Source organism: Pogona vitticeps, chromosome 4 (assembly GCF_051106095.1).
Source record: "Pogona vitticeps strain Pit_001003342236 chromosome 4, PviZW2.1, whole genome shotgun sequence".
Classification (NCBI taxonomy): domain Eukaryota; kingdom Metazoa; phylum Chordata; class Lepidosauria; order Squamata; family Agamidae; genus Pogona; species Pogona vitticeps.
In genome coordinates this window covers 90,287,120-90,310,865 of record NC_135786.1, presented here as the reverse complement: position 1 = coordinate 90,310,865, position 23,746 = coordinate 90,287,120, and the positions used below count along the sequence as shown (strand labels likewise).

Genomic DNA, 23,746 nt, shown 5'->3' with positions numbered 1-23,746 from the left:
CCAAAATTGTTTAAAATGTCCATACAGGTTCAGGTTTTCAGACTAGAGACTGAACATTACTTACAGTGAGATGAGTTTTCCATCTACCAGCACTGACAAACTAAATCCCATATGACAAGACCTGTCCGTGTTGTCACAGACACTTCCCAATAGGTGCCAGCATAAATCCCATCCCTTTCTTCAGGATAAAGATTGAACTGTTTAACTGTCAGAGAATGAATGCCTCCATACAGCATTAGAATAATAAACGGCAGAAAGCAATAATGCTTTTAAAGAGTGCCAGCTTGGTTTGTTGCCCAGTTTTCAGATGCCAGTAACAGCTGTTATCTGAGCTATACTTGAACAAAAGGGCTGTTTTTTAATGGATGGGAACCTGAACAGAATACCTTAAGAAAAACTTCACCCATTGATCTCTCAGTATAGTTGCATTGGCCAAATGCAGAAAGACAAAAAAAAAAAAAAAAAGGAAAAGAGTTTTGATATTTACCAAGCAAGGGCAAAAGAACTTACAACTCACATGTTGTAAGTTACAATTGACAGTGGGTCTTCCACCCCTTTTACACTGCATAGCTAGACATTCAGGAGTTGTATCTTCTCATCTCACTTTGACAACATGTCACTCCATCCAGAACTGCTTGTTGACCAAGACAGTCTTATGAGATGCATAGAATGGGATGGGGGTGTTTGGGACCATGGTATGATTTCAGAAACGTAGAATATTTTAAGTCAGAATTTAAAAAGTAATGTTTCATTCATCACTTCTGAAATCATATGGATAGGATGGGAATGGACTGTGGTACCTGTGTGGGAGGGGGGCAGCAATACAAGTTGGTACCAGGTCCCTCCAAACAATGCCTTAAATCAATGCTTTAAATCAACTATTTTATTTTAGCTATATCTAACACAAAATAAAATGTCATCCTGTTGGAAGAGAAGCCGTAAGAATTTCTCCAACTCAAGAAAAAGTGCATGGCTTTCCACACATTATGGAATCCAAAATATTTTCATCATCATTAGTACAATGATCATTAGAACAAGTAGGACCTAGATCAAAACAAGTCTGAACCACCTCTGGAGGCAAAAAAATTGAAGCTGAGGCTGGACACATCATGGAAAGGCAGGATTTTCTGGAAAAGACAATGATGCTGAGAAAGGTAGAAGGCAGCAGGAAAAGAGGAAGACCAAATACAAAATGGGCTGACTCCACAGGCTTGAGTCTGCAAGCGCTGAGCAGGGCAGTTGAGGACAGAACTTTATAGAGTTTACTCATTCATAGGGTCACCGTATGTTGGAAGCCTTGATGGCAACAACAGTACAGGGGTGCTGCTGCTGTTGTAAATGCTGATCTCCAGTGAAACAGCAGGTCTTATTTATCCATTTTGGAAATATTGCTCCATTTTCAGCATGGCTCAGTGATGATGCTTGACTCTTAAAAAAATTCTAAGAGTCACAGTATTTGTTCTCGAAGGCTTCCACGGTGGGATCCAATGGTTAGCAAAGCCTGGTTCATCACTGGAAAACTCTCTCCACTGAGTAATCTGGCCGCAGCATTCTGCACCACCTGTTTATCTTTCTTCAATTTCTATCTCTGTTAAGCTGTAACGTTTTTAAAATTGTATTGTTGCTTTTTTATTGTAAGCCGCCTAGAGTGGTCTAGTATGACCAGATAGGCGGGATAGAAATAAAATAAAATAAAATAAAATAAAAAAATAAATAAGAGTGCAGCTGATTCAATGGGCAGATCCAGGCACTCTACCCTCCTTTTCAGGTATCAACAACTAGACCTCATTCAACAATCCAATCAGTAATCTGGATTCTTTGGTCATTTGGTTTGTGTTGCCTATGCAGTCCAAACCATGGAGGATCCCAGTGACTTATCTTAAAAGTGCACCACAACAACAAGGGACGTGGTGGCACTGTGGGCTAAACTGCAGAAGCCTGTGCTGTAGGGTCAGAAGATCCGGCAGTCGTAAGATCGAATCCACGCAACGGAATGAGCACCCGTCGCTTGTCCCAGCTCCCGCCAACCTAGCGGTTCGAAAGCATGCAAATGCGAGTAGATAAATAGGGACCACCTCGGTGAGAAGGTAAACAGCGTTCCGTGTCTAAATCACACTGGCCATGTGACCACGGAAAGATTGTCTTCGGACAAAACGCTGGCTCTATGGCTTGAAGAGCGGGATGAGCGCCGCCCCCTAGAGTCGGACACAACTGGACAAAAAATTGTCAAGGGGAACCTTTACCTTTACCTGCACCACAACAAGTGATCAAGTATTAGTTTTTGGATTAGACTTTTAATGGTAATAGACCAAGGCAATAAAAGCTCTCTAATGTTAACAAGTGACACAGCCCTTTTGAAATTCGACAAATAAAAATTGAAATCTTGTTTTTAAATGGAGGTTTCTTAAGTTCTGCAGCACCCTACATTTTGTCTAGTCCAACTTGCAGCACATCCTAGATAACTGTGTCTGGGAGTCAGATATAAAAAGGGTGGTCTTTTTTGACACTTGGGTGATGTAAATCAAGGCAAACAGGCTTGCTTGAGAAATCAGTTGTTACATTGTTTACAGTGTAGTGTCAGGAAATAAATGCCATTGCTGTAAACCACTTGGAGCTGTAAATACTAAAATTGCTATGTAGCCTTTAAAAAATGAGCAAATATATGACATAATTGGAAATGAGTTCTTTAGTAGCTCTAAAACACTGCTTATGTACATCAAAACAAAACCTTGGAATGCTTTCATGTATGCTACTCAAGAAATACTGCACGCCAAACTAATTGCAGTGTTCCAGTTATATTTACAATCTTCTAAGAAGACTGAACTTTGCTGGTGTCATATGCCTCACACTGACATCCAGTTCTCTGAGCAAAGAACTGCCGAACAATTTCATCTGCGACCTGACATTTCTCAAGACGCCTGGATCTGCCCACTAGAATTCAGCCATCACAAAGGTTTCTTTTTTAAATGCAACCTTACGTGCCTCTGCTGGGGACAAAACCACACTACTAAAGGATAAAATCAAAGTCAGGGGTGAGAGTTTTCCAGTGATGAGCTACAAGTTCTGGCAGTGCTTAAATAAAAACAGCTGTAACGTGTACAGCTGATAAGAGATCTCAATAATAATAAAAGCATGTTTCATTTGATGCTCTGGGAAAGACTGTTCCATTTCCTGGAGTTTGGACAGGGTTTGCCTTTCCCATCTCCAAAATACACAATGAAGGACCTCCCAAATGAGCAAAAATAAGCTCTTTATCCAAGTAACACAGATCTGTAAGATTTCATCTCTGTTGAGGAAATATGTGAAGTTTTGTATGTGAACTGTGTGTGTATGTGTATGTGGGCGTGTGCATCTATCCATCCCCACCCATAAAGGCCAATTGTTTATTCAAGAGGAAGAACAGTCTGAGTAAAGAGCAACTGAAGGTGAAGACTGAAGATCTTCTTGTCTCGCTCATCTACTTGGAGATATGACTTGAAGAGCTGGCCCTTAGGTTTCTGTTGTAGGTGAGGTGATCTTTTCTGTAATATCCAAAGTCATGTACAAGCTAACATTCTTAGGCACATTGATCAATCAGGCAAGTGAATGCCCTTTATACGCATGCATGAGCATGCACACGCCTTTCATGACACATGCACACACAGTCCATACATAAGCTCTGAAACGTAACCCTCTCTGTCCCAGTCTCATCCCTTCTTATTTTTAGCAGTCTCACAAGTGCCAGCCACTGTACATCTGCTGTGAGCTTTCACATTCTACCACAAGAGGAATTGTGCTTGCCCCTACAAGCAAGGGATAGTTCCTCCCCCCGCCCCAAATATTATCTTGATGTTTGCTTTCCCTTTCATGCAACCCCAGAGAACTGGGCATGCTCTAATGAATTGCAGAGAAGCTTCTGCAGCAAAAACAAACAACCCTCCACCAATTTTGCTCAAGTTCTGAGAAACTTGATAACATTTAAAAATTAGTAAGGGAAAACAGGCAGCCTCTTACAAAATACCAGAATGTAGTAGTAGTAGTAGTAGTAGTAGTAGTAGTAGTAGTAGTAGTAGTAGTAGTAGTAGTAGTAGTAGTAATAATAATAATAATAATAATAATAATAATAATAATAATAATAATAATAATAATAATAATAATAATAATAATAATAATAATAATAATAATAATAATAATAATAATAATAATAATAATAATATCCTCAGTGTGCATTGGGGGGTTGTGTGATCTCAAGAGGGGCTCAGCCTAAGAGGGAAGGGGAGCCACCCATCCCAACCACGGGGCACCAGTACCTACAGTTCTTCCTGTTCTGGGCTTCCAAGAATCCTGAAGAGAAAGGAGCGTACTGGGTTGCTAGCCAGTGCATTGTGAAGTGTTCCTGTTATGCACTTTAGGTAGGTCCAAACATGGTGCACTGTGTTGATATTATGGGATGCAGGTTAACCAAAGTGAGAGTGCTGAAACATCACTCTAGTGAGTCCCAAACAGGAGAGATTTGGTACCGAAATGGAAGCCGTAGAGAGCTACACTTCAGGGCTCTTCTCAGTTCGATACTAGCAGATAAATGTCAACATGAGGTGCAGGCCACAGCTTTTCATTTGTGTGTGTGAACAGGCGAGAGGAGACAGGAGAGAGCATGGGGCTTCCTACAATTTTTTTTTCTCAGTCCAATATTTTCTCTTCATGAGTGGCTGTTCTGTTCTGACTCCCCCCGACTCCCTCCCACAAATGTCTCTGTTTTTTCGCTGTCCTCTTGCCCAGCCCAGGGCTGGCCATTTCACCATTAGAGGGAATGATAACACTGCTCAGGAATTTCACCGAAGACATAACAGCCCCAGGGCGGTTGAGATGAAACTGACCCAAACAAAAACAAGCTGAAATGAACTTGATAGGATTACATCTGAACCTACATCTTCTCAAGTATCGTTTTGATTCTCACTTCCTTCCCCTTTAAAGGGAGTAAGTAAAAGGAATGGAGCGAGGGCCAGAACACCCAAGCTAAATAGGTTTTTACATCTACATCAGATTTTTTTTAAAGTGCAAATTGCATTAGCTGATACCTAACAGGATCAGAGCGGGTATGAAGGAGAGATTTAATTCTTACCCGTCAAGTCCTCAGGAAATCCCTCTTCTGAACCTTGTATTGGTGGTGCAGAATGGGGAAATTCCCCCACTGGTACCAAAATGTGATCTTCCTTCAAAGCCTATTTCTTGGTAGCCCTGGTCTTCTTGGACTGTAACTCCCAGAAATCTTAACCAGTAGGTGTGCTAACCGGGGTTTCTGGGATTTGCAGTCAAAGAATACCTGGGTTACCCAAGGTTGGAAATCACTTTTAGAAGGTATATCCTATGTTTCTACCTGATTTTCAAGATGTCAAAGAATTAAAATGCCACAATACTAAAACAGCAGGGTAAAAAATAAAAAGTTACTTTCAAAAAGAAATTGATGTCATTAAATGCCCAAGAGAAATTAAACAAAGTGGTAATTGGTGGGACTCTTTAAATACAGGCATGTCAGGTTTAGCTGATTTATAAGGGCATGTCTACACACATAACAATATTTTCTCATATCATAGGGCTGGTCTACTTGCCCGTTTTAGATTGGGCTACATCAGCTAAATAGGATCACCAGGAGGTCTAGTATGCCATTATAGTTTAAACCAGTGGTTCTTAACCTTTGTTACTCGGATGTTTTTGAACTGCAACTCCCAGAAACCCCAGCCAGCACAGTTGGTGGTGAAGGCTTCTGGGAGTTGCAGTCCAAAACTCCTGAGTAACCCAAGGTTAAGAACCAGTGGTTTAAACCAGTGGTTCTTAACCTTTGTTACTCAGGTGTTTTTGAACTGCAACTCCCAGAAATCCCATCCAGCAATGCTGATGGTGAAGGCTTCTGGGAGTTGCAGTCCAAAAACATCTGAGTAACCCAAGGTTAAGAACCACTGGTTTAAACAACCATCATTAGGTGTGATCTTTAAGCAATCCTATTTGGCCCCCTGTCAATTTGCCAATGTTGTGAAGTGGCTTACGAAGAAAGCCACTTCAGCGTTTGGCAAATTAATCCCATCCTCTGTTCCAGGAAGGGGCCAAAAAGTAATTTAAAAAAATTAGGGCTGAGCACGTGTGCATCAGTTAAAAAAAATAAAACAAAATCTCAATAGAAAACTTCTTCCCAGAACTGTGAGGAAATTGGAGGGGGGGGGGTGTTTGGGACCGGAAGAGAAAAGCAAACAAAAATCTTCCTTCATGCTTCCTATCTCCTTCTGGGGTGTGTGGGGGGATTATCAATTTGGTTTTAATTTTTTTAAAGGATGCATTTTAAATTAACTTTGACACACGGAAGCACATAGAAAGTGTGTCTTACAAGTGAGGTATACATTCAGCTGGGATTTTATAAAGTGCTGCTGCAGATTAACCTGGATGGAACAATGCCATGCCAAAGAAACAACACAGTATCCGTTAGAGCAATTCAGAATTATCTATTCACCCTGGCTGACTGTAATTCAGAAAGGGAAAAGGTACAGGGTCGCATCATGTAACAAATTTCAGCCCAGTGTGGTTCATTTTCTAGTGCTACGTGACAGCAAATATAAGCTTTTGTTACAAACTCCATAATGACGTGCGTTTTTTGGCAGTGAATGATTGCCAGCTCTTTCATTTCACAGCTGGGGCACTCCTGTCTTCTGCACTTTTTCTTCCTCCCGGAAAGGGCCTTAATTTAGTCCTAGCTCTGGAACTCGCTTTCAACCACATTTGGAAGTGTTGGGTTTTTGTCTCTTTGGTGCTTAAATCTATAGCAGTGCTCATGCAACACTAATGATAAAACATCTTGATAAGGGAAGTGGGACCTTGACAACATATCCATCTATGAAAACAAAAAGGAGCAGGGTCACTTAAGCACTACTTAAATCTGAGAATTGCAAGGTCACACTGTGTAAGGAAACAGAAATTTCTAAAACAGTACAGCAGTGTAGGAGCTGAGATCAAGTCATCACTGGAAATATCCAATACTGTAACTGAATGTGATACTCACATAGTACTATTGTACAACTATGGACTGGATCACACATGAGAAAAGAACCCCAGTTATACCAATTCATTTCATCCCTCTGTTATAGCAATATTTTTTTTTTCTACAGTCACGTGGTATATATATTGCTGGAAGTGTTTACATTGTTTTAAACTGTATAGGCTAATTTCTTTTTAATTTTGTATTGATTCATTTTCTCTGCTGTTTCTTGGAGCAATCGGGGGGGGGGGGCTTGTCCTTTTTTAAAAATCACCAAAGGACGTAATATGAACATTCTTTCCTCCTCCCTTTTTCCCTTTCTTCTTTTACTCACTCATCCTCTTTTCCTTATTTCCCTCTCAGTTCTTGTTTTTGTCCCCTTTTCCTTTTTGAAGTGTTAAGAGGAGGAAGCTGGCTTTAAAAGACTTGGAAAGTACTGTGAAGAGCAGGGTTAAAATAATTGCAACACTTCTTTCTTTACAATTAAAGAAGGAAATCTCAAGCCCTCTTTCACTTGCAAGGGAGGGGGGAAAGGCTGTCTCCTTCTGAAGGACAGGTTACTTACCTGTAAACATGGTTCTTCAAGTGGATTCTCCATGAATACACACTAGTGGGTTCAGACAGCGCCTGTGCTGGCCTCTCGGAATTTTCTAGAGCTGCAAGAGAAAAGTAACAATGTTTTAGGCTACCCTATTCCGCGCATGTCTAGCCCGCCAACGGCTCAGTTCCATATGCCCGCCACAAAGAAGAGTTGGGACTCGATTCCAATGACGGACATGTGGGGAGGCCGGGCGGGACATGTGTATTCATGGAGAATCCACTTGAAGAACCATGTTTACAGGTAAGTAACCTGTCCTTCTTCAACGTGGTTCTCCATGAATCCACACTAGTGGGTGACTAGCAAGCAAACTTACTGGATGGTGGGCCGTCATTGTAGCAACGACGTAAGGACAGCCCTTCCAAACTTGGTCTCATTCTTGGCCCGAAGGTCCAACTTATAATGCGTGACAAAAGTGGACACATTAGACCAGGTAGCCGATCTGCAAATTTCTTGAATATCGACTCCTCGTAGTAAAGCTGTAGAAGTGGCCACAGCCCTAGTTGAATGGGCTTTAAGGCCCTCAGGAATAGGTCTGTGTTGTAGTTCATAGGCCAAAGAAATAGTGGAGACCAACCATCTGGAGAGAGAGGATGACGAAGCAGCCGAGTCCTTTTGCTGACCATAGAAGCAAAGAAACAGCTTAGGAGACTTCCGAAAATCCTTAGTCCTTGAAACATAATAGGCAAGTGCCCTTCGAACGTCCAAAGAATGAAGCATGCGCTCAACATCTGTCACTGCTTCAGGAAATAACGTTGGTAAAACCAAAGGCTGGTTAACGTGGAACTCAGAGACCACCTTAGGAAGAAAGGAAACATCAGGATGCAAAACAACTTTATCCTTGTAGAATTGAAGATAGGGAGAATCTGCACGCAAAGCTGCGAGTTCACTAGCCCTCCTAGCCGAAGTAATGGCTACTAGAAACAAGGTCTTGAATGACAGGAACTTAAGGTCACAGGAGGTCATAGGCTCAAAGGGAGGTCTGGTGAGGCTGTGTAAGACAGTCTGCAAAGACCATTGTGGCACTGGCTTCTTCAACGGTGGTCTCATGTTGCTTAAACCCTTGAGGAAGGCTTTAAGCGTTGGGTGCGAAAACCAGCGGGATGACTCAGAACTCTGAGGTTGAAAAGCCACAATAGCTGCTGTGTAAACCTTCAGAGTAAACTTGGACAATCCAAAATCAAAAAGATGTCTGAGGTAAAGTAGGAGAGTAGACAAAGACACTGGGGACGACTGTAGGTTGCATTCCCTAGCAAACTTCAGAAAATTTCTCCATTTATATTGATAAAGCAACTTTGTTGCTGGTTTACGAGCTTTATCAATGACTTCAACTAGTGATGGGAAATCCTCCACGCTGTCAAGTGGAGGGTTTCCAGGTCTGGATGCAGAATCTTCCCGTCGTCCAGAGTGAGAAGATGTGGATGCAATGGTAATGTCATGTTGTCCACGGCACTCTGAAATAGTGTGGAGAACCACGGTCGACGTGGCCACCAAGGAGCGATTAGGATTGCCTCTGCCTTCATCCGCAAGGCTCTGATAATAGTTCTCTGGAGAAGAGGTAGTGGAGGGAATAGGTAGACTAGTCCCACGTCCCAAGGGATCATAAAAGCATCCCCGAGGGAGTCCTTTCCTCTCCCGGCCCGGGAAGCGTAATGCAGGCACTTCTTGTTGCTGTAGGTCGCAAACACGTCTACTAGAGGTTGACCCCACATCCGACAAAGTTTGAGGAACACCTGCTGATCTAGTTCCCACTCGTGGGTCTGAGATGAGCGGCGACTCAAGTCGTCCGCCAGCTGATTGTCTGTTGCTGCAATGTGGATGGCTACCGGAAAGATGTGCTGCTGGTAGCACCACTCCCAAAGCTGAACGGTGAGGAACAGAAGGGACTTTGATCTTGTGCCTCCCTGCTTGTTCACGTAGAACATCGTGGTGGTGTTGTCCGTGACTAGTTGTATGGCTCTGCCCTTCACCAGGGGGAGAAAAGCCCTGAGGGCTTTTATGACCGCCAACATCTCCAAATGGTTGATGTGCAGCATCGATTCTTCTGGAGACCAGAGGGCATTGATCTGATGACCCTCGCAGTGGGCTCCCCAACCCAACGGGCTCGCATCTGTTGTGACTTGTCTGGTAAGTTGAATGGGCCTGAAAGGCCTGCCGACCAAAAGATGGGGGAGGAATGTCCACCACTGTAGTTGACTTGCTAGTTCTGGTGTGACCCTGAGACGCTTTCCTTGGCTGTCTCTCTCTGGATCGAACAGGGTGAGGAGCCAAATTTGCAGGGAGCGCATCTTCAACCGCGCATGAGACAAGGTGGCTGTTGTCGATGCCATGAGGCCAAGTAGATGTTGAGCTAGCCTGGCAGATACTGTCCGTCGTGGCTTGAACTTGTGAACTGCCTTCCTGATCTTGTGGGTGCGTTCTAGAGGAAGAAACATGCGAGCTTGTACCGCATCGAGACGTGCTCCTATGTAATCCATCGTTTGGGAGGGCTCTAGATGAGACTTCTCGCAATTGATGGATAGGCCCAGGGCTTGAAGAGTGTTGAGGACATAACGAGTGTCCCGGTATGCCCTGGCTTTGGTGCTGGAAACGATGAGCCAATCGTCGATGTACGGGTAAATTTGGATGCCTTGCAACCTCAGGTAAGCTGCCACTGGGGCCATACATTTGGTAAAGGTCCTCGGTGCCGAGGAGAGACCGAAAGGGAGAGCCACAAACTGGTATATCGTGTCCTGGAACATAAGACGTAGATACTTTCTGTATTTTCGGTGTATCGTAACGTGAAAGTAGGCATCCTTGAGGTCCATCACCACAAACCAGTCTCCTTTCTTCAACAGGTGAAGGATTGCCTCTAAAGTGACCATCCTGAAACGACGAGGCCTGAGGTAAGAATTGAGGTCCCTCAGATCCAGTATGGGGCGCAGACCGCCGTCCTTCTTTGGAACAGTGAAATACCGGGAGTAAAACCCGTTCAGGATGTCTCGTTGAGGAACTACCTGGATGGCCTGTTTCTTCAGAAGGGTAAGAATCTCGTCCTCTAGGATGGGATCGAACGAGGTAGGCTTGATCCAGCCTAGAGGAGGCAACTCTATAAACTCCAGGCGGTAGCCGGAGCTTATAATGCTCAAGACCCAGGTGTCTTGGGTAATCATTCTCCAGTTTGGAAGGTAAGGAGAAAGTCTTGTGCGTGGACTGATGGACTGGATGAGTTGATGAGAGTCAAAGATATTGTTTTGACTTTTTTCCCCCAGGCTTAAAGGACTGACGCTTGTAGGCCTGAGGCTTGAAGCTGGAAGCCGACGAAGAAGCCTGAGAAGAATGGGGGGCTGCTTGAGAGCGGAACGAACGGTAAGTTGAAGGGCCAGGTTGCGTGCCTCCTTAAAGTAATGATGGATGCTAAGTTCCTCGCATTCGCATCAGCTACATGACGAGAAGCTAAGCGTTGATGCTTGGAAACAGTTAAGGCCTCAGCATGGGCGTTGAGACAAGTCTGCCTGATGTCCTCTGGGGCTACCTGTAGGGCTGGCAGGACTCTTTCCCATAGTTGTTTTTGGTATGCACCCATAGCTACTAAATAATTGAGAGCTCTGAGTGCAAAGGTAGTCATAGAATAGAGCCGTCTCCCTAAAACTTCCAAGTCCTTGCCCTCCTTAGTGGTTGGAGTTGGATGACCGTTAGCTGGTAACCTGGAAACACTAGACTCCACCACCAAAGAATTGGGAGCTGGATGCTTCAACAGGAACGAGGTGTTATCCCCGTGCACGCGGTACATGTTTTCAGTACGTCTGGACATAGTGGGAGAATCAGCAGGATGCTCCCAGTATTCCTTGAGAAGGTCCATGAGCTCAGGCACGTAAGAAAGGCTGACGGGACGAGACCTGTCCTTATGGATGTCCCCAAAAATCAGGTCATCCGCACGTGAAGGAGATTTCTCTATCTCCAACTTAAGCGCTGCGGCCATTCTCGAGACCATCTGAGGGTAAGACGAAAAGTCTTCAGATGGGGAAGAGGGATGAATATCCGCTGCGTCTGAACCGAGGGGTTCTCCTGGAGGTGGCAAGTCCAGAGAAGCCTCAGAAGTGTCTTCATCCTCTTGCTCTGAAGAGGTGTGAAGGTCTTGGCTATCCTCGTCTGATGATTGGAGGATGCTAGGATGAGAGCTGGTATCCTTATTCTTAGAAGGTTTACGGGGTCGAGGTGCCTGAGGTACAGGTTCAGGTGCCGGATGCACCGGAGGAAGAGATGGTTTGGGCCGACTCGGAGGATCAGTCGGCTTAGTCGGTGCCGAGGGGATATCCTCGCCAACGACCGGACGTTTGCGGTGTCGACCTTTCCTGGGTGGCGATGTCGAGGATGAGGAAGAGGAGGTATATCGAGACCTCTTCCGATGCCGACGTCGATCGCGCGATGTCGAGGAGGAGGACTCAGTAGAATAGTCCCGCCTACGACGCCAACGACGAGACCTCTTCCTATCTCTGCTGTCATCGGAGTCGGAGGAAGAATAGTCCCGATGTCTGTGTTTCTTGCGCCTATCGGCACCAGAACCGCGTTTACGTTTGCGGTGGTGTCGGGGCTTCTTAGGCGCAGGCTCCTCCTCTAACTCGGATGCTGGAAGCCGAGGAGAGGGGGCCTCGACAGGCTGAACAGGTCTCACTGGTGTGGACGGAGACTTGGAGCCTGGGGATCCCGGTGTGGAAGACCGGGATCCCGTCCCTAGCCCGGTTAAGATGGGGCTACGAGGGACACCCGGCAAATCAGCCACTATCTTCTCCAAGTGGCTCGTTGTCGGTGATTTTTCGACAACGGACGGTGGCTCTTGATGGAGAGGTAACGAGGGAGCCAAGTCCGACGTCGACTCTCGGTCCCGAGAGGAATCTTCAAGTATTGGTGAGGGAAGTGATGTCGAGAAAGATGGAACAACAAGGGTAAGCTCTTTAGCCCTCGATGTTGACTTTGTCGATGCCTTTTTCTTTTTCAGATGCTCCGACACCGATGGAACAGAAGGCTCGGCCGATGAAAACAGCGAGACTGATGCGGAGGTAAGAACAGACGGAGCCTTTCTCTTCTTAGACTTGTCTTTCGAAGATTGCTTGGGTCCCTTTCCTTTAGACGACTCCGGCGCCAAGACGACTTTGACTTCCGAGCGCACGGAGGAGGTAGAGGGTGCCACTTCCATTTGGGAAGGCTGGGAAGCGGACAAGGTTTGTTTCCACAAGAAGTACTTCAGGCGTTGCTGGCGTGCCTTGAGAGTGACCTTGGTAAACTGTTTGCAATGCCTGCAGTGGGACACCGCGTGCGATTCTCCCAGGCAGTACAAACAAAGGGAATGCCCGTCCTGGAAGGGAAGTTTCCTGGAACACGCGGTGCACAGGCGAAAAGGTCCTCTCCTGGGAGATGGCTTTTCTTTAGGAGGCATAGACCAAGAGGAATGAGGAAACTTGACCGTAGTAGGGGTTTCGACCGACTAAGAGGGGAGCCGATTCGAAAGGAACAAGCAAGGAAGTCCAATGAGGGATAAGTGAAGAAATCCGGTAGGCGCGTGGCGCCTCAGCGGGAAGCCCGTTAAGGGCTATTAGGCCCCAGCGGGAGGCCGCCTCAATCAATTAGGTCAGGGATCACTCACAGTCCACCGTAGAATCACCAGAGGCAATAGACTTGGTCAGGAACCGTTCCGAGGTCAGGGTAGCCAAGTAAGATAGAAGAAAAAACTAGTTCGCAAGAAAAACGAACTAAGAAGGTCGAAGCTCTAAACGAGAGGTCCCAACTGAGCCGTTGGCGGGCTAGACATGCGCGGAATAGGGTAGCCTAAAACATTGTTACTTTTCTCTTGCAGCTCTAGAAAATTCCGAGAGGCCAGCGCAGGCGCTGTCTGAACCCACTAGTGTGGATTCATGGAGAACCACGTTGAAGAACAATGTATTCATGTTGTTTTGGTGGCGGTGACTACTAGCGATGTAGCGATATAAAATTAAAGAGTACAAGTGCAGTGGCCTTTTGTTGGTATGTAAAATGTTTCCCCTGATGAAGCTGAATATGCACCATTTACAATGTGAGGTGCAGGTGTCCAGCACAACAGTTTTTATAGCTACAGCACCAAAGAGGCAAAAAATGCAAGCAGCTGTCTACTTACCGCACTCTCCATCTTCACTAGAAAGAAGGTGTTGAAAAAGTAAATGGATTTTAGCTGCTCTATATGGCCAAGCCATTCCAAAGTATTTTTATATTAACAAATTGTACAGGTCTCCCACTAGACCATCTGCCCCCTCTTCTATGTATTGATGAGTGACTATCTTCTATGTATTGATGAGTGACTATGATGGTTGTGTGCAATGACTGTTGTGTAAAGAGCTCTAAGTGGAGCATCTCTGTTTCTGTGCACCTACTGCCTGCAGGCCTCACACCACTGAGGACACTATGCCAATTTAGTACAGGTAAAGAGCAACTGCCAGTGCCCATGGTGAGGCAGCATGGCACTGTGAAGCTATCTCATGATGCTTCCAGAGTGAGGGCAGTGTTCCAGTAATATCTATCAGAAATCACTGGGCACTTTTTCCATCTTCCGCTCCTTAACATATTTTATGATTTTAAAAAAAGGGGGGGATATTGGAAAAAATATGGGCTATACATACAGAATATTTTCCAAAATAAAAAAATAACAAAAAGACAAAAATTCCTCCCCCCCAGCACACTTTGGGGTTTGCCTGATATACTTGCACAGACTAACATGGCTACCTCTTCTAAAACTGCAATGTAAAACAATGATATTCAATCTCCCATAATGTTCTGTGAATGAGGCTGACAGTAATAAAACTGCATGATAAAAGTTTCAGCTGTCACCATGCTCACTGAATGTCACTGTATGTGGATTGATATAGGGAGCAAAGGTAGGGGGGTATACTGTATTGGCATGTCCGTTTCTGACTTGTAAACAGAAGCATCGTTGTCAAAGAGACTAGGAGAGAGAATGCTAGCATCGCCATGTTCCATGAGATTGGTAAACTATCATCATGATATTGCATGACCAGTCAAAACAGCATTCCATAAGCCGTTACTGATAAGAGAGGGCAATCCAAACAAGAGGTTATAACTTTTGAATGGATTCTTCAGTAAAGGCCATATTTGACAGAGTGAAAGATCATATTTGGCAGAGTGATTGGAGACATTATGTACTTGCTCTGTGCCAAGTTTGGAGAAGACTACACAAATATTTCTAAAGCTCTAATTTTGGTTGTAAAAAACTCCATTCTAAATGTGATGTCATTTTGCTTTCATTTTTTCATGGCTTGTAGTGAATTAGATACTTGTTTCTCAAATGCCTACAACTGCTTCCTGAAAAGGAAATGACTCCTACGATCTAAAGTTGATCCATCTTATTGTTTAAAAGATACAGAACCTTAAAGAAGCTTGTTTTACACAGGAAATGTTTTCACAAACTCTAGTTGCACATGCATATTGAAGTGTTCCACAGCAATTGACCAAATATCTTGACAGTACTTAGAAAACTGATGAGTCCCATAGCAGCGAATGGGATTTCTGTGTAGGATGGTCAATGGGGAATTCAGTCTTCTCACAGGAATAAATCTCTGAACAAATAAACACACACACAGAGGAACCATTGTGGAGGGAAGGGGAGTGCCACTGAGGGCAGAGAAAGAGAATGGAGTCATGGAAAGAAGAGAGCCATGTAGAGAAAGAGGTAAGAAAGAGAGGGAGAAGCTGGGAGAGGGAGGGATGAGAGAGAGAGAAAGAAAAAGGGGAAAGAAAGAGGAGCAGCCACAGAGAGAGAAAGGAAGAGGGAGAGAGAAGCCAGGGACAAAGAGAGAGAGAGGAGCCACTGAGACAGAAGCAACACAGACAGAAAGCAAGATGGAAGACTAAAAGTTTCTATGGGATGTTCTGTGGCCACAGTAAGTTAAATGAACTCTTCCTCTACTTCCCTTTCTTTCTTTTTTTTTGTCTTCTAACGAGTTATTTAGAATCGAGCAAGCCAGTGTTTGTGTACTTCAAAGTCAGCCCCATTCTGTTTTATAAGATTTATTCCCCCAAGATAACCCAAGGCTCTGCACTTATGAACCCAAAAGTTACTGAGAGAAATATGGCTTACATCTGAGCAAGAGAATATATTCTTATCACAAGAGTAAGTCACTGAACTTCGCTGGACTTCATTCTGAGTGTACTGGCACGCAAGATCACTTGTGGACACAGTATCCAAATGTATTATCTTCTTGGGCTGACAACATGTAAATACCAAAAACATCTGCAGTGTAATCTTGTGTGAGTCTACTCAGTAGGAGGTTCTACTGAATTCAGTGGGACTTGTTTCCAGAAATATATGGTGCTGTAACCTAGACCTCCCAATGCTTTCTTCTGTTGTAAATTGGAATGTACAGTATGGTATTAAATTCAGTTTTTAAAAGCCAGGGAATTCTGTCCTTCAAAACAAACAAGCAAACAAACAAACAACCCTCTGGTTTATAAATGTGGGATATTATTTCTGTGTCCACAGTTCAAAATGCCAGGAAATAGTCTAACATTGCTTTGCAATATGGTGCTCGCATTGCCAGGAAGAAATGCCGAATTTTACATAGCAAAGGATGAACATTGATGATGCCAATGTCACTAGTCAAAATGGTCTACAGGATCTCCTCTTGTACTAATTAGTGTGCAGAGTGGAGGTTATTCAAAGACAAATGGCTGCGAGACACAGGACAGGAAATGTCCTGGCATCCATATTGCAAGACAGATGTAGTCACACTGCTATTCACCTATCACAAAAGTAGTGAAAAACGTTAGACAACATACTATTAGATGTGCATAAAGATTTTCTTTGCTATCTGTGGACCCAACCAGATTTTCCAAACTGAATGAATTGATTTTTGAATGAGAAATATGTTGTCTGTAAGAGAACCTGAAAATGAATTGAGCCATTAAATGTTATTTATAGTAAGAAAAAGGTCACCAGTTTAATCAGGTACATTAAGCAGGCGAGCAAGTTGTAAACATTCAAAAGCGGCAGCATCCAAGTTACAAACATCTTAAAAGAAATAAAGAATCAAGACTCTTTTAAAGATTCCCCTCCCTCCCTTCCTCTTTCCCCTCCAAAAATTTTGGAAATGATGTTTTAAAATACTACCAACACCAAACAAGCTTCTACCACCCCTTAATAGTCCTTTCTCACAGAAAGAAAAGAGTTCCAAATTCGTAACACAGGATTTTATAGCAACGTGTAGTTTAATATAATCATCATTAGTCATTTGGAGTTCAACCTCAGCTTAAATCCCATTAGCAAAGGGAATGTTTGTGTCTTGGTTCAGCACTTCTTTGACTTCTGAAGGCAACGTGTCAAAGAGGTGATCCTCCACAATGAGTCCACTTTTCCTGAGAAGCCGACAGTGCCCCAGGGTAGCTGGCAGACGGTCTAAACAGTTCCCCTTCAGCTCCAGGTGAGTGAGCTGCAACAGCTGACCAATTTTTTCTGGAATCGAGGTAATGCAGTTTTGTCCCAAACTCAAAGTCCTCAACTTCGTGCACTTAAACAGCTGTTTTGGCAAAATATCCACTTTGTTTCCCGTTATATGCAAATGCTGCAGGTTCTGGAGCAAACCAATTTCCAAAGGAATTACTGCAATGGAGTTGTAGCTTACGTCCAAGCATCTAAGTTTCTGTAAACTGAACACTGCAGTGGGTAAGGATTCGAGTTTATTGTTAGAGAGGTAAAGGGACTCCAGGTTTTTCACATGGGTAATGGAAGGAGGAATGTTAACTATTTTATTGTGCCACAACTTCAAGCAAGTCAGTCTTTTTAAATGCTGGAAGCTGATGACTTCTTCAATTGTGCGTATGCTATTTGACTTCAAATCCAATTCCTGCAAGTTAGTGAGACTGAAAATGGCATGGGGAATTCGTTCCAGTTCACAATTCTGTAATTCTAGCTCTGCTACATTCATCATTTTCTTAAGGCTATTCAATACAAAAAGCTTGGTGCCATCATTATGAATTACAAGCTTGGTTAAATGGGGTGCCACATCTGTGATGTTTGAGGGAATTTTGGTCAAATTGCTTTTCACATAAAGAATTTTAAGGTGCCTTAATTCTCTGAGTGATTCAAGTCCTATCATTTTATTATTTTCAGAGTTCAAGTTGCCTATCAGGTACAGCTCCCGAAGATTTTTTAGTAAGTACACCCAGGCTGGGATTTCGGCTACATCAGTGAACTTCACATGCAGGCACCTGAGGTGGTCACGGAGGAAGCTGAAGGCTGTTTGTTCCACCTTTGCAGGGCAATGGTAGAGATGGAGCTCTTGAAGATTGGTCATCTGGGAAATTTTTGCTGGGATTTTTGCCTCGGGGATTAGCTCAAGTTTCAGCACATCCAAGTCCGTCAGATCAAACACTGCATCTGGGACCCCTGACAGCATGAACAAATGCAGTTCTTGCTTATCTTGGGCATTGCGAGAAACATGCTGCCGCAGCTTTTCAAAAGTCCACTCGTGGTTCAAGCTGATTTCCCTCAATTTATTCTCACTCACTTCTGACAAAAAGACACCAAACCGCTTGGAATAGAGCTGATCGTACTGATCCACCATGTGCAAAAGAAATGCAAAATCATTTTTAACATCTGGAATATCACTGAAGCTACTCTCCTCTCTAACTTTTTCAAAGGAGTACTCCTTCAGGGGTAACCGAAACAACCAGAATAGTGTGTATAGACAGACAAAACCATAGACACAAATGAGAGAGATGTAACTAATGAGCAACTTTTTCAGCATATAAGCCATATTATGTGTGCATTCAAACTCCTGATAGCCAGTTAAATGCTCCACTTTGGGTAGACAAAGGTGCTCAAAACTGATTTCATTAACAAAATTTGCAGTGTAGCAGAGAATAAATATGAATTTCACAGTTTTGATGACAGTCTGAACAACATAGAGTTTATAAATCAAATCACTATCTTCTACGTGGGCCCGAAATTTCCGTACTTTTTCAAAGAGAGCTTTGGCCTGCTCTCCATCTTTTTTGTCCAAAATGGTCATGCTAGGGACCTCAACAACGGGCTTTTCTGCTGAAAACTTGAAGCCTGTCTTGCTTATCATGGGGGTACTGGCATTTGGACTTCCTTCGTCACTACTGGTAGAGACGTGTTTTGGCAGAGACTGGGCCCCAGTCAGTCTCTGCTTATTTTCTTCAGAATCCTCACATGCTGTTTCGGACAATGCTTTTGTAGTCCAAGGGGATTCAAAACACTTGCCCAAGATAGAGACAAAATGCTCAATTTTGGAGCACGTTTTAGGGTATTTAAACCAAAAATTGCTGCTTACCATTAAAATAATAGTATGTATAAGAGCTAAGTATGGAAAGTACTTTGAATACCAAGGAAGAGCCAAGTGATAACACATCTGGTTAATGAAAACATATTGCTGATAATCCAAGTTGGTTTTTTTACCCAGAGAATCCTTCTGCTCCTTTTTCACTTCCTGACTTGTGAGAGTGGAGTGCAATGGTAGAAAGGTCGTTCTGCTCAGAGGTATGTCAGGTGTAACAACAGATGCCCTGTCAAAGGAAACAGTCCTTGCTGCCTGCGTTTCTTTGTCTTGAACAACGGTTGTTTCGGATTCTGGTATGCTTGTAACTTTGGCACTTCCCGAGGAGGTGGGCTGCACTTTTGCATTTACAGAAGATTGCAACACAGGCAAACAGACCACCTGGTCTTTGGTCAGCTGCATGGTTCCGGCAAAAATTGCAACCATTAGCATAACAACTGCTAGATAATCCATAAAGACGTCCCACCATGGTTTCAAAATACGGTATGTTGGCTGAATGTCATTAAGAGATGCAACTTCTGCAAGGGTAAACATTCCTGTAACGAAACAAAAAGATCTGTCATTTCTTGTCAGCAGACAGAATTATAATTTGTTCTTTTACATGTGAATTTTACCAGGAAAAATTGCCCCATTATTCTTTCAGACTGAATGTATGTTCAACCCTTTCATTCCCCATAGTAAAGGGCACCTCTAAGTGACTGGCAAAAGGCTAGTCCATTTTCTTTAAAGCTGAAATCCAGTGGGGATTTAGTGAGTCAACATTTATGTAAGTTCCATTGATTCAATGAGCCTACTCTAGCTGCAGGTTACTACTGGATCTCAGCCAATGAGATGGATCTAAGATAAGCCACAACCTTTGAGTTTGCAAGAGCTGAGCAGGGCTGTTGAGGGCAAGCCATTCTGGAGATCATGTGTTCATAGGATTGCTATAACTTGGAGGACGTGATTTGGTGTTAGTTTATCTGTTGTAAACTGCCCAGAGTTGCCCCGGATGGGTGGTCATCATCATCATCATCATCATCATTGGTGACATGTAACAACAACACACCTCCCACAAGCAATTATCAGATTGCGGCTTCAAGTCTGGTTTGAGTCATCAAATACTCAAAAATGTTGGGGTAACTGTTAAGTACAAGAGCACTATGTGTCAGAAAATGGCTGTCTGGCACAGTTACTTGGCAACAGCACTTGTATGGGACAGATGAATTACTGTCTATAGAACAGTCACTAGAAACACTTCCTGAGGCCAGCCTAGTCCCCAAAGCATATCCATTTTCAAAATAATGTAAAACAAAGGAAGCTCCATGGAGTTTAGCTTGTCCTTCTAAAGCTCGAAAGGAACCGTACCCATAAATGAAATGGAAAAATAATGGCTCCAATTTCAGTTAAACATCTGTGTATAAGTGCAAATATTTATGGATGGATATGATAAAGAGAGCAGAATAAGCCAAGTTGGCACTATTCATGTCACATTAACATGCTGTCTTTCTATTGGTTGTTGTGGGTTTTTCGGGCTCTTTGGCCGTGTTCTGATGGTTGTTCTTCCTGACGTTTCGCCAGTCTCTGTGGCTGGCATCTTCAGAGGACTGGAGTAGGAACTCTGTCCATGCTCTGTTGCTGTTTGTTGGATAGTTGAGTATTTATAGCTGTGGGAACAGCTTTTGTCCTTTTCAGGAGATAGGGTGATGATGGCGATCAGTGTGTTTTTGTTGTGGATGTATTGTTGTGATAAGGGGGAGAGATTATCTGTCACTGTGATTGATGAGTGTCTTTAGCTGATCTTTTTTGTGCAATGATCCCTGGTCCTTGTGGCTGGGTAGAATTGGTTGACCTTTTGCAGGCTGTATTTTTCAGTGCTGGGAGACAGGCCTTGTTAAGTTTTAGACTTCTTTCTTGTTGAAGCTCTGCTGGTGTTTATGGATTTCAAGGGCTTCCCTGTGCAGTCTAACATAATGCTTGCTGGTGTTGTCCAGTACTTCAGTATTTTGAAATATTGAAAACTAAAACAACCGGAAAAATCAGCAGTAGTTGAACATGCCCTAAAACAAGCTGGACATGAAATTCTAGTTCAAAATACTGAAGTACTGGACACCAGCAAGCATTATGTTAGACTGCACAGGGAAGCCGTTGAAATCCATAAACACCAGCAGTGCTTCAATAAGAAAGTCTAAAACTTAACAAGGCCTGTCTCCCAGCACTGAAAAATACAGCCTGCAAAAGGTCAACCAACTCTACCCAGCCACAAGGACCAGGGATCATTGCACAAAAAAGATCAGCTAAAGACACTCATCAATCACAGTGACAAGTGATCTCTCCCCCTTATCACAACAAAACATCCACAACAAAAACATGCTGATCACTATCATCACCCTATCTCCTGAAAAGGACAAAAGCTGTTCCCACAGCTATAAATACTCAACTATCCAACAAACAGCAACAGAGCATGGACAGGGTTCCTACTCCAGTCCTCTGAAGATGCTGGCCACAGAGACTGGAGAAACGTCAGGAAGAACAACCTTCAGAACACGGCCAAAGAGCCCGAAAAACCCACAACAACGATCCGATCCTGGCCGTGAAAGCCTTCAAGAACACATTGCCTTTCTATTATTTTCTTGAGAGAAATCAAACTTTAGGAAGTAGTTCCCCCTCGGCAAAAAAAAACCCTGCTTCAAACATTACAAAGATTGTATGTAACTGATTTTACATCCTAGCCTGAGTAGAAAGGGCTAAGTCCACAGCCAGTACATTCTGTATGTAAGTAAGCACACAGTGAACATGTTTTCTTCCTTGCTGCTTAGCAGAAATTGCTAGACACCAAACTGGTCCAGTCTTGTTGTTCAATGTGCTGTCTCCACTCAGCTATGAAAGATTAAATTGCCATGGTACCTACTTGAGAAGAATTTGGCACACTGGAGGTCTAATTTTGTTGTTTACGGTAACAGTGCCTTTATATATACTGTATATAACTATCAGTCAAAACTTACACACATTTATCTGACAATTACAACTGAAATGAAAAATCAGATATGGTTTCTGGTTTTGAAAAGGTAAGTACCATGAGCCAGCATTCTCCAGATCACATACATGTTGGCTTGAGATCAACAGATGATTAACTAAGCGGAAGAATGCTGCTGAATCATCACTTCCTGGACTGGCAAAAACCAGATTTAGAGGAACAAGAGAGAGAGAGAAGTAAAATGTGGAATCCAGGGCAGGGTGAAGGAAATTTCATGCCCAGTTGCCTAAACAACTATCAGCTCAGCGGTACTTGCTTCTGAATAAACATGCATTAAGAAAACAAAACATTCTCCCTGGACTTTTACCAAAATACTGCCAAATACTGTACTTGTAGGTTTCTCTCCTTAATTTTAAAGACTAGAAACTGTTTTTTCCCCTAAATTGAAATCAGTGCTCAGTTCATATGGTAATCTACAGGTTCCTGGAATATACACAGCCTACATTACTTTGTTCAGATTGCTTTGATGTTCACTAGTTCTGAAAAATCTCATGTTGCTACTTAATATTTTTACCATCATTGAAATATGTGACCATAATCCATATAAACACCAATTTCAAGCATAGTTGACCTGCCTTCCTACCCCTTCAGCTAGTTTCTTACAAAACAGAGTGAGGAACCTGAATTTTAAAGTAGCGAGTCTTTCAAAAAGCTCTTTGAAGCTCCTATGAATGTAGGATGAAGTTACAGTACACTGAACAGCTTCCTGTAATCCTCTTACCGCAGGATTCACCCAGAATGATGTACAAGCTTTATTTACAAACATGTAAGACCAACCATCAATAAGCAACATTCTGTCCTCAACAGTAACTCCAGAGGTTCTCCCAAGTCAAAACCAGGACACAACGGAAACAGGTACCTCAGTTTTCTGCCAAACTTCTTGTCACCAAAAGGATATAGAATAAAACCTCTTAGTTGTTAGCTGTTATATAAATAGCAAGCACTGGAAGGCTATCCTCCATCAATTTGATGCAATTTTTGTAGAGCTGTGAAGGGAATGAATTACATGTACAGAAGCACTTTTGTGTGTTTGTGAGGACATCCTCAAGCTATCTGAGTAATCATCATCACCATCATCTTGATTAGCAAGATAGCAACCATTTTTATCTTCCCTGATCCCATATTAAAAATAACTGCATGCCACCAAGTTGATTCTGAGTTTCCTAGGTATAAAGCATTTAGAAACAGTTTTATCAGTCCCTTCTTCAGGGGTACTCTTGGACCATGCAGTTTGCCCAAGGACAGAGAAGCTGGCTTTTCTCCCAGGAAGCAGACTGGGGAATCAAACTCCTGTCCCCCACCTCCACATTTAGGTGCTCTAACTGTGTTAAGTTATCCAAACAGTTGATCACATATTAATTAGGCAACAGCACTTACAAAAGCAAAGACTGTGTGTGTAGATTTTCCTCCATGTTTACAGTTATATGTACAGACGATATATATTCAATTTAAAGGGAAACATATTCTAAAAGCAACCTTTTGACAAGCTGTAATTTAGTTTTCTAAGCAGATCTTTCCTCCACAGGCCTCTCCGTCCCTTGATTTCACCGAACCAATGGCCATCGTGGTGAATTTTTCATATTGTAGGTTTTAGAGGGTATTAAACAGTTGTTAGGGTACTTTTGCAAAACAAAAACTAGACTGTTCCATCACTGACAGTTCTAAGTGCTTACCAAGCCAGTTTGGACTGATATATTAAATTCTGTAGAGTCTGTTAATAACCTGTGAAAGCAGGAAAGCATTTTTTTTTCTTTCTTTCATAACTCCTGTGGTTCTTGGCAGAGGTGATGGATATGACTGGGAGTCAC

At 43.1% G+C, this 23,746-nt stretch overlaps 1 protein-coding gene across 4 annotated transcripts in view; it reads right to left on the bottom strand.

Annotated features, from left to right (window-relative positions):
* Positions 1-16,535: 16,535 nt before the first annotated feature.
* LRRC8D (leucine rich repeat containing 8 VRAC subunit D) overlaps positions 16,536-23,746 on the bottom strand; it is a 96,339-nt gene continuing 89,128 nt past the window's right edge. For all 4 annotated transcript variants that reach the window (XM_020794586.3, XM_072997918.2, XM_020794589.3 and 1 more), the window contains one exon: positions 16,536-19,458. In XM_020794586.3, the coding sequence (XP_020650245.1) occupies positions 16,874-19,456 (2,583 nt within the window). In that variant the 5' untranslated portion in view covers positions 19,457-19,458 and the 3' untranslated portion in view covers positions 16,536-16,873. The remainder of the gene's footprint in view (positions 19,459-23,746) is intronic.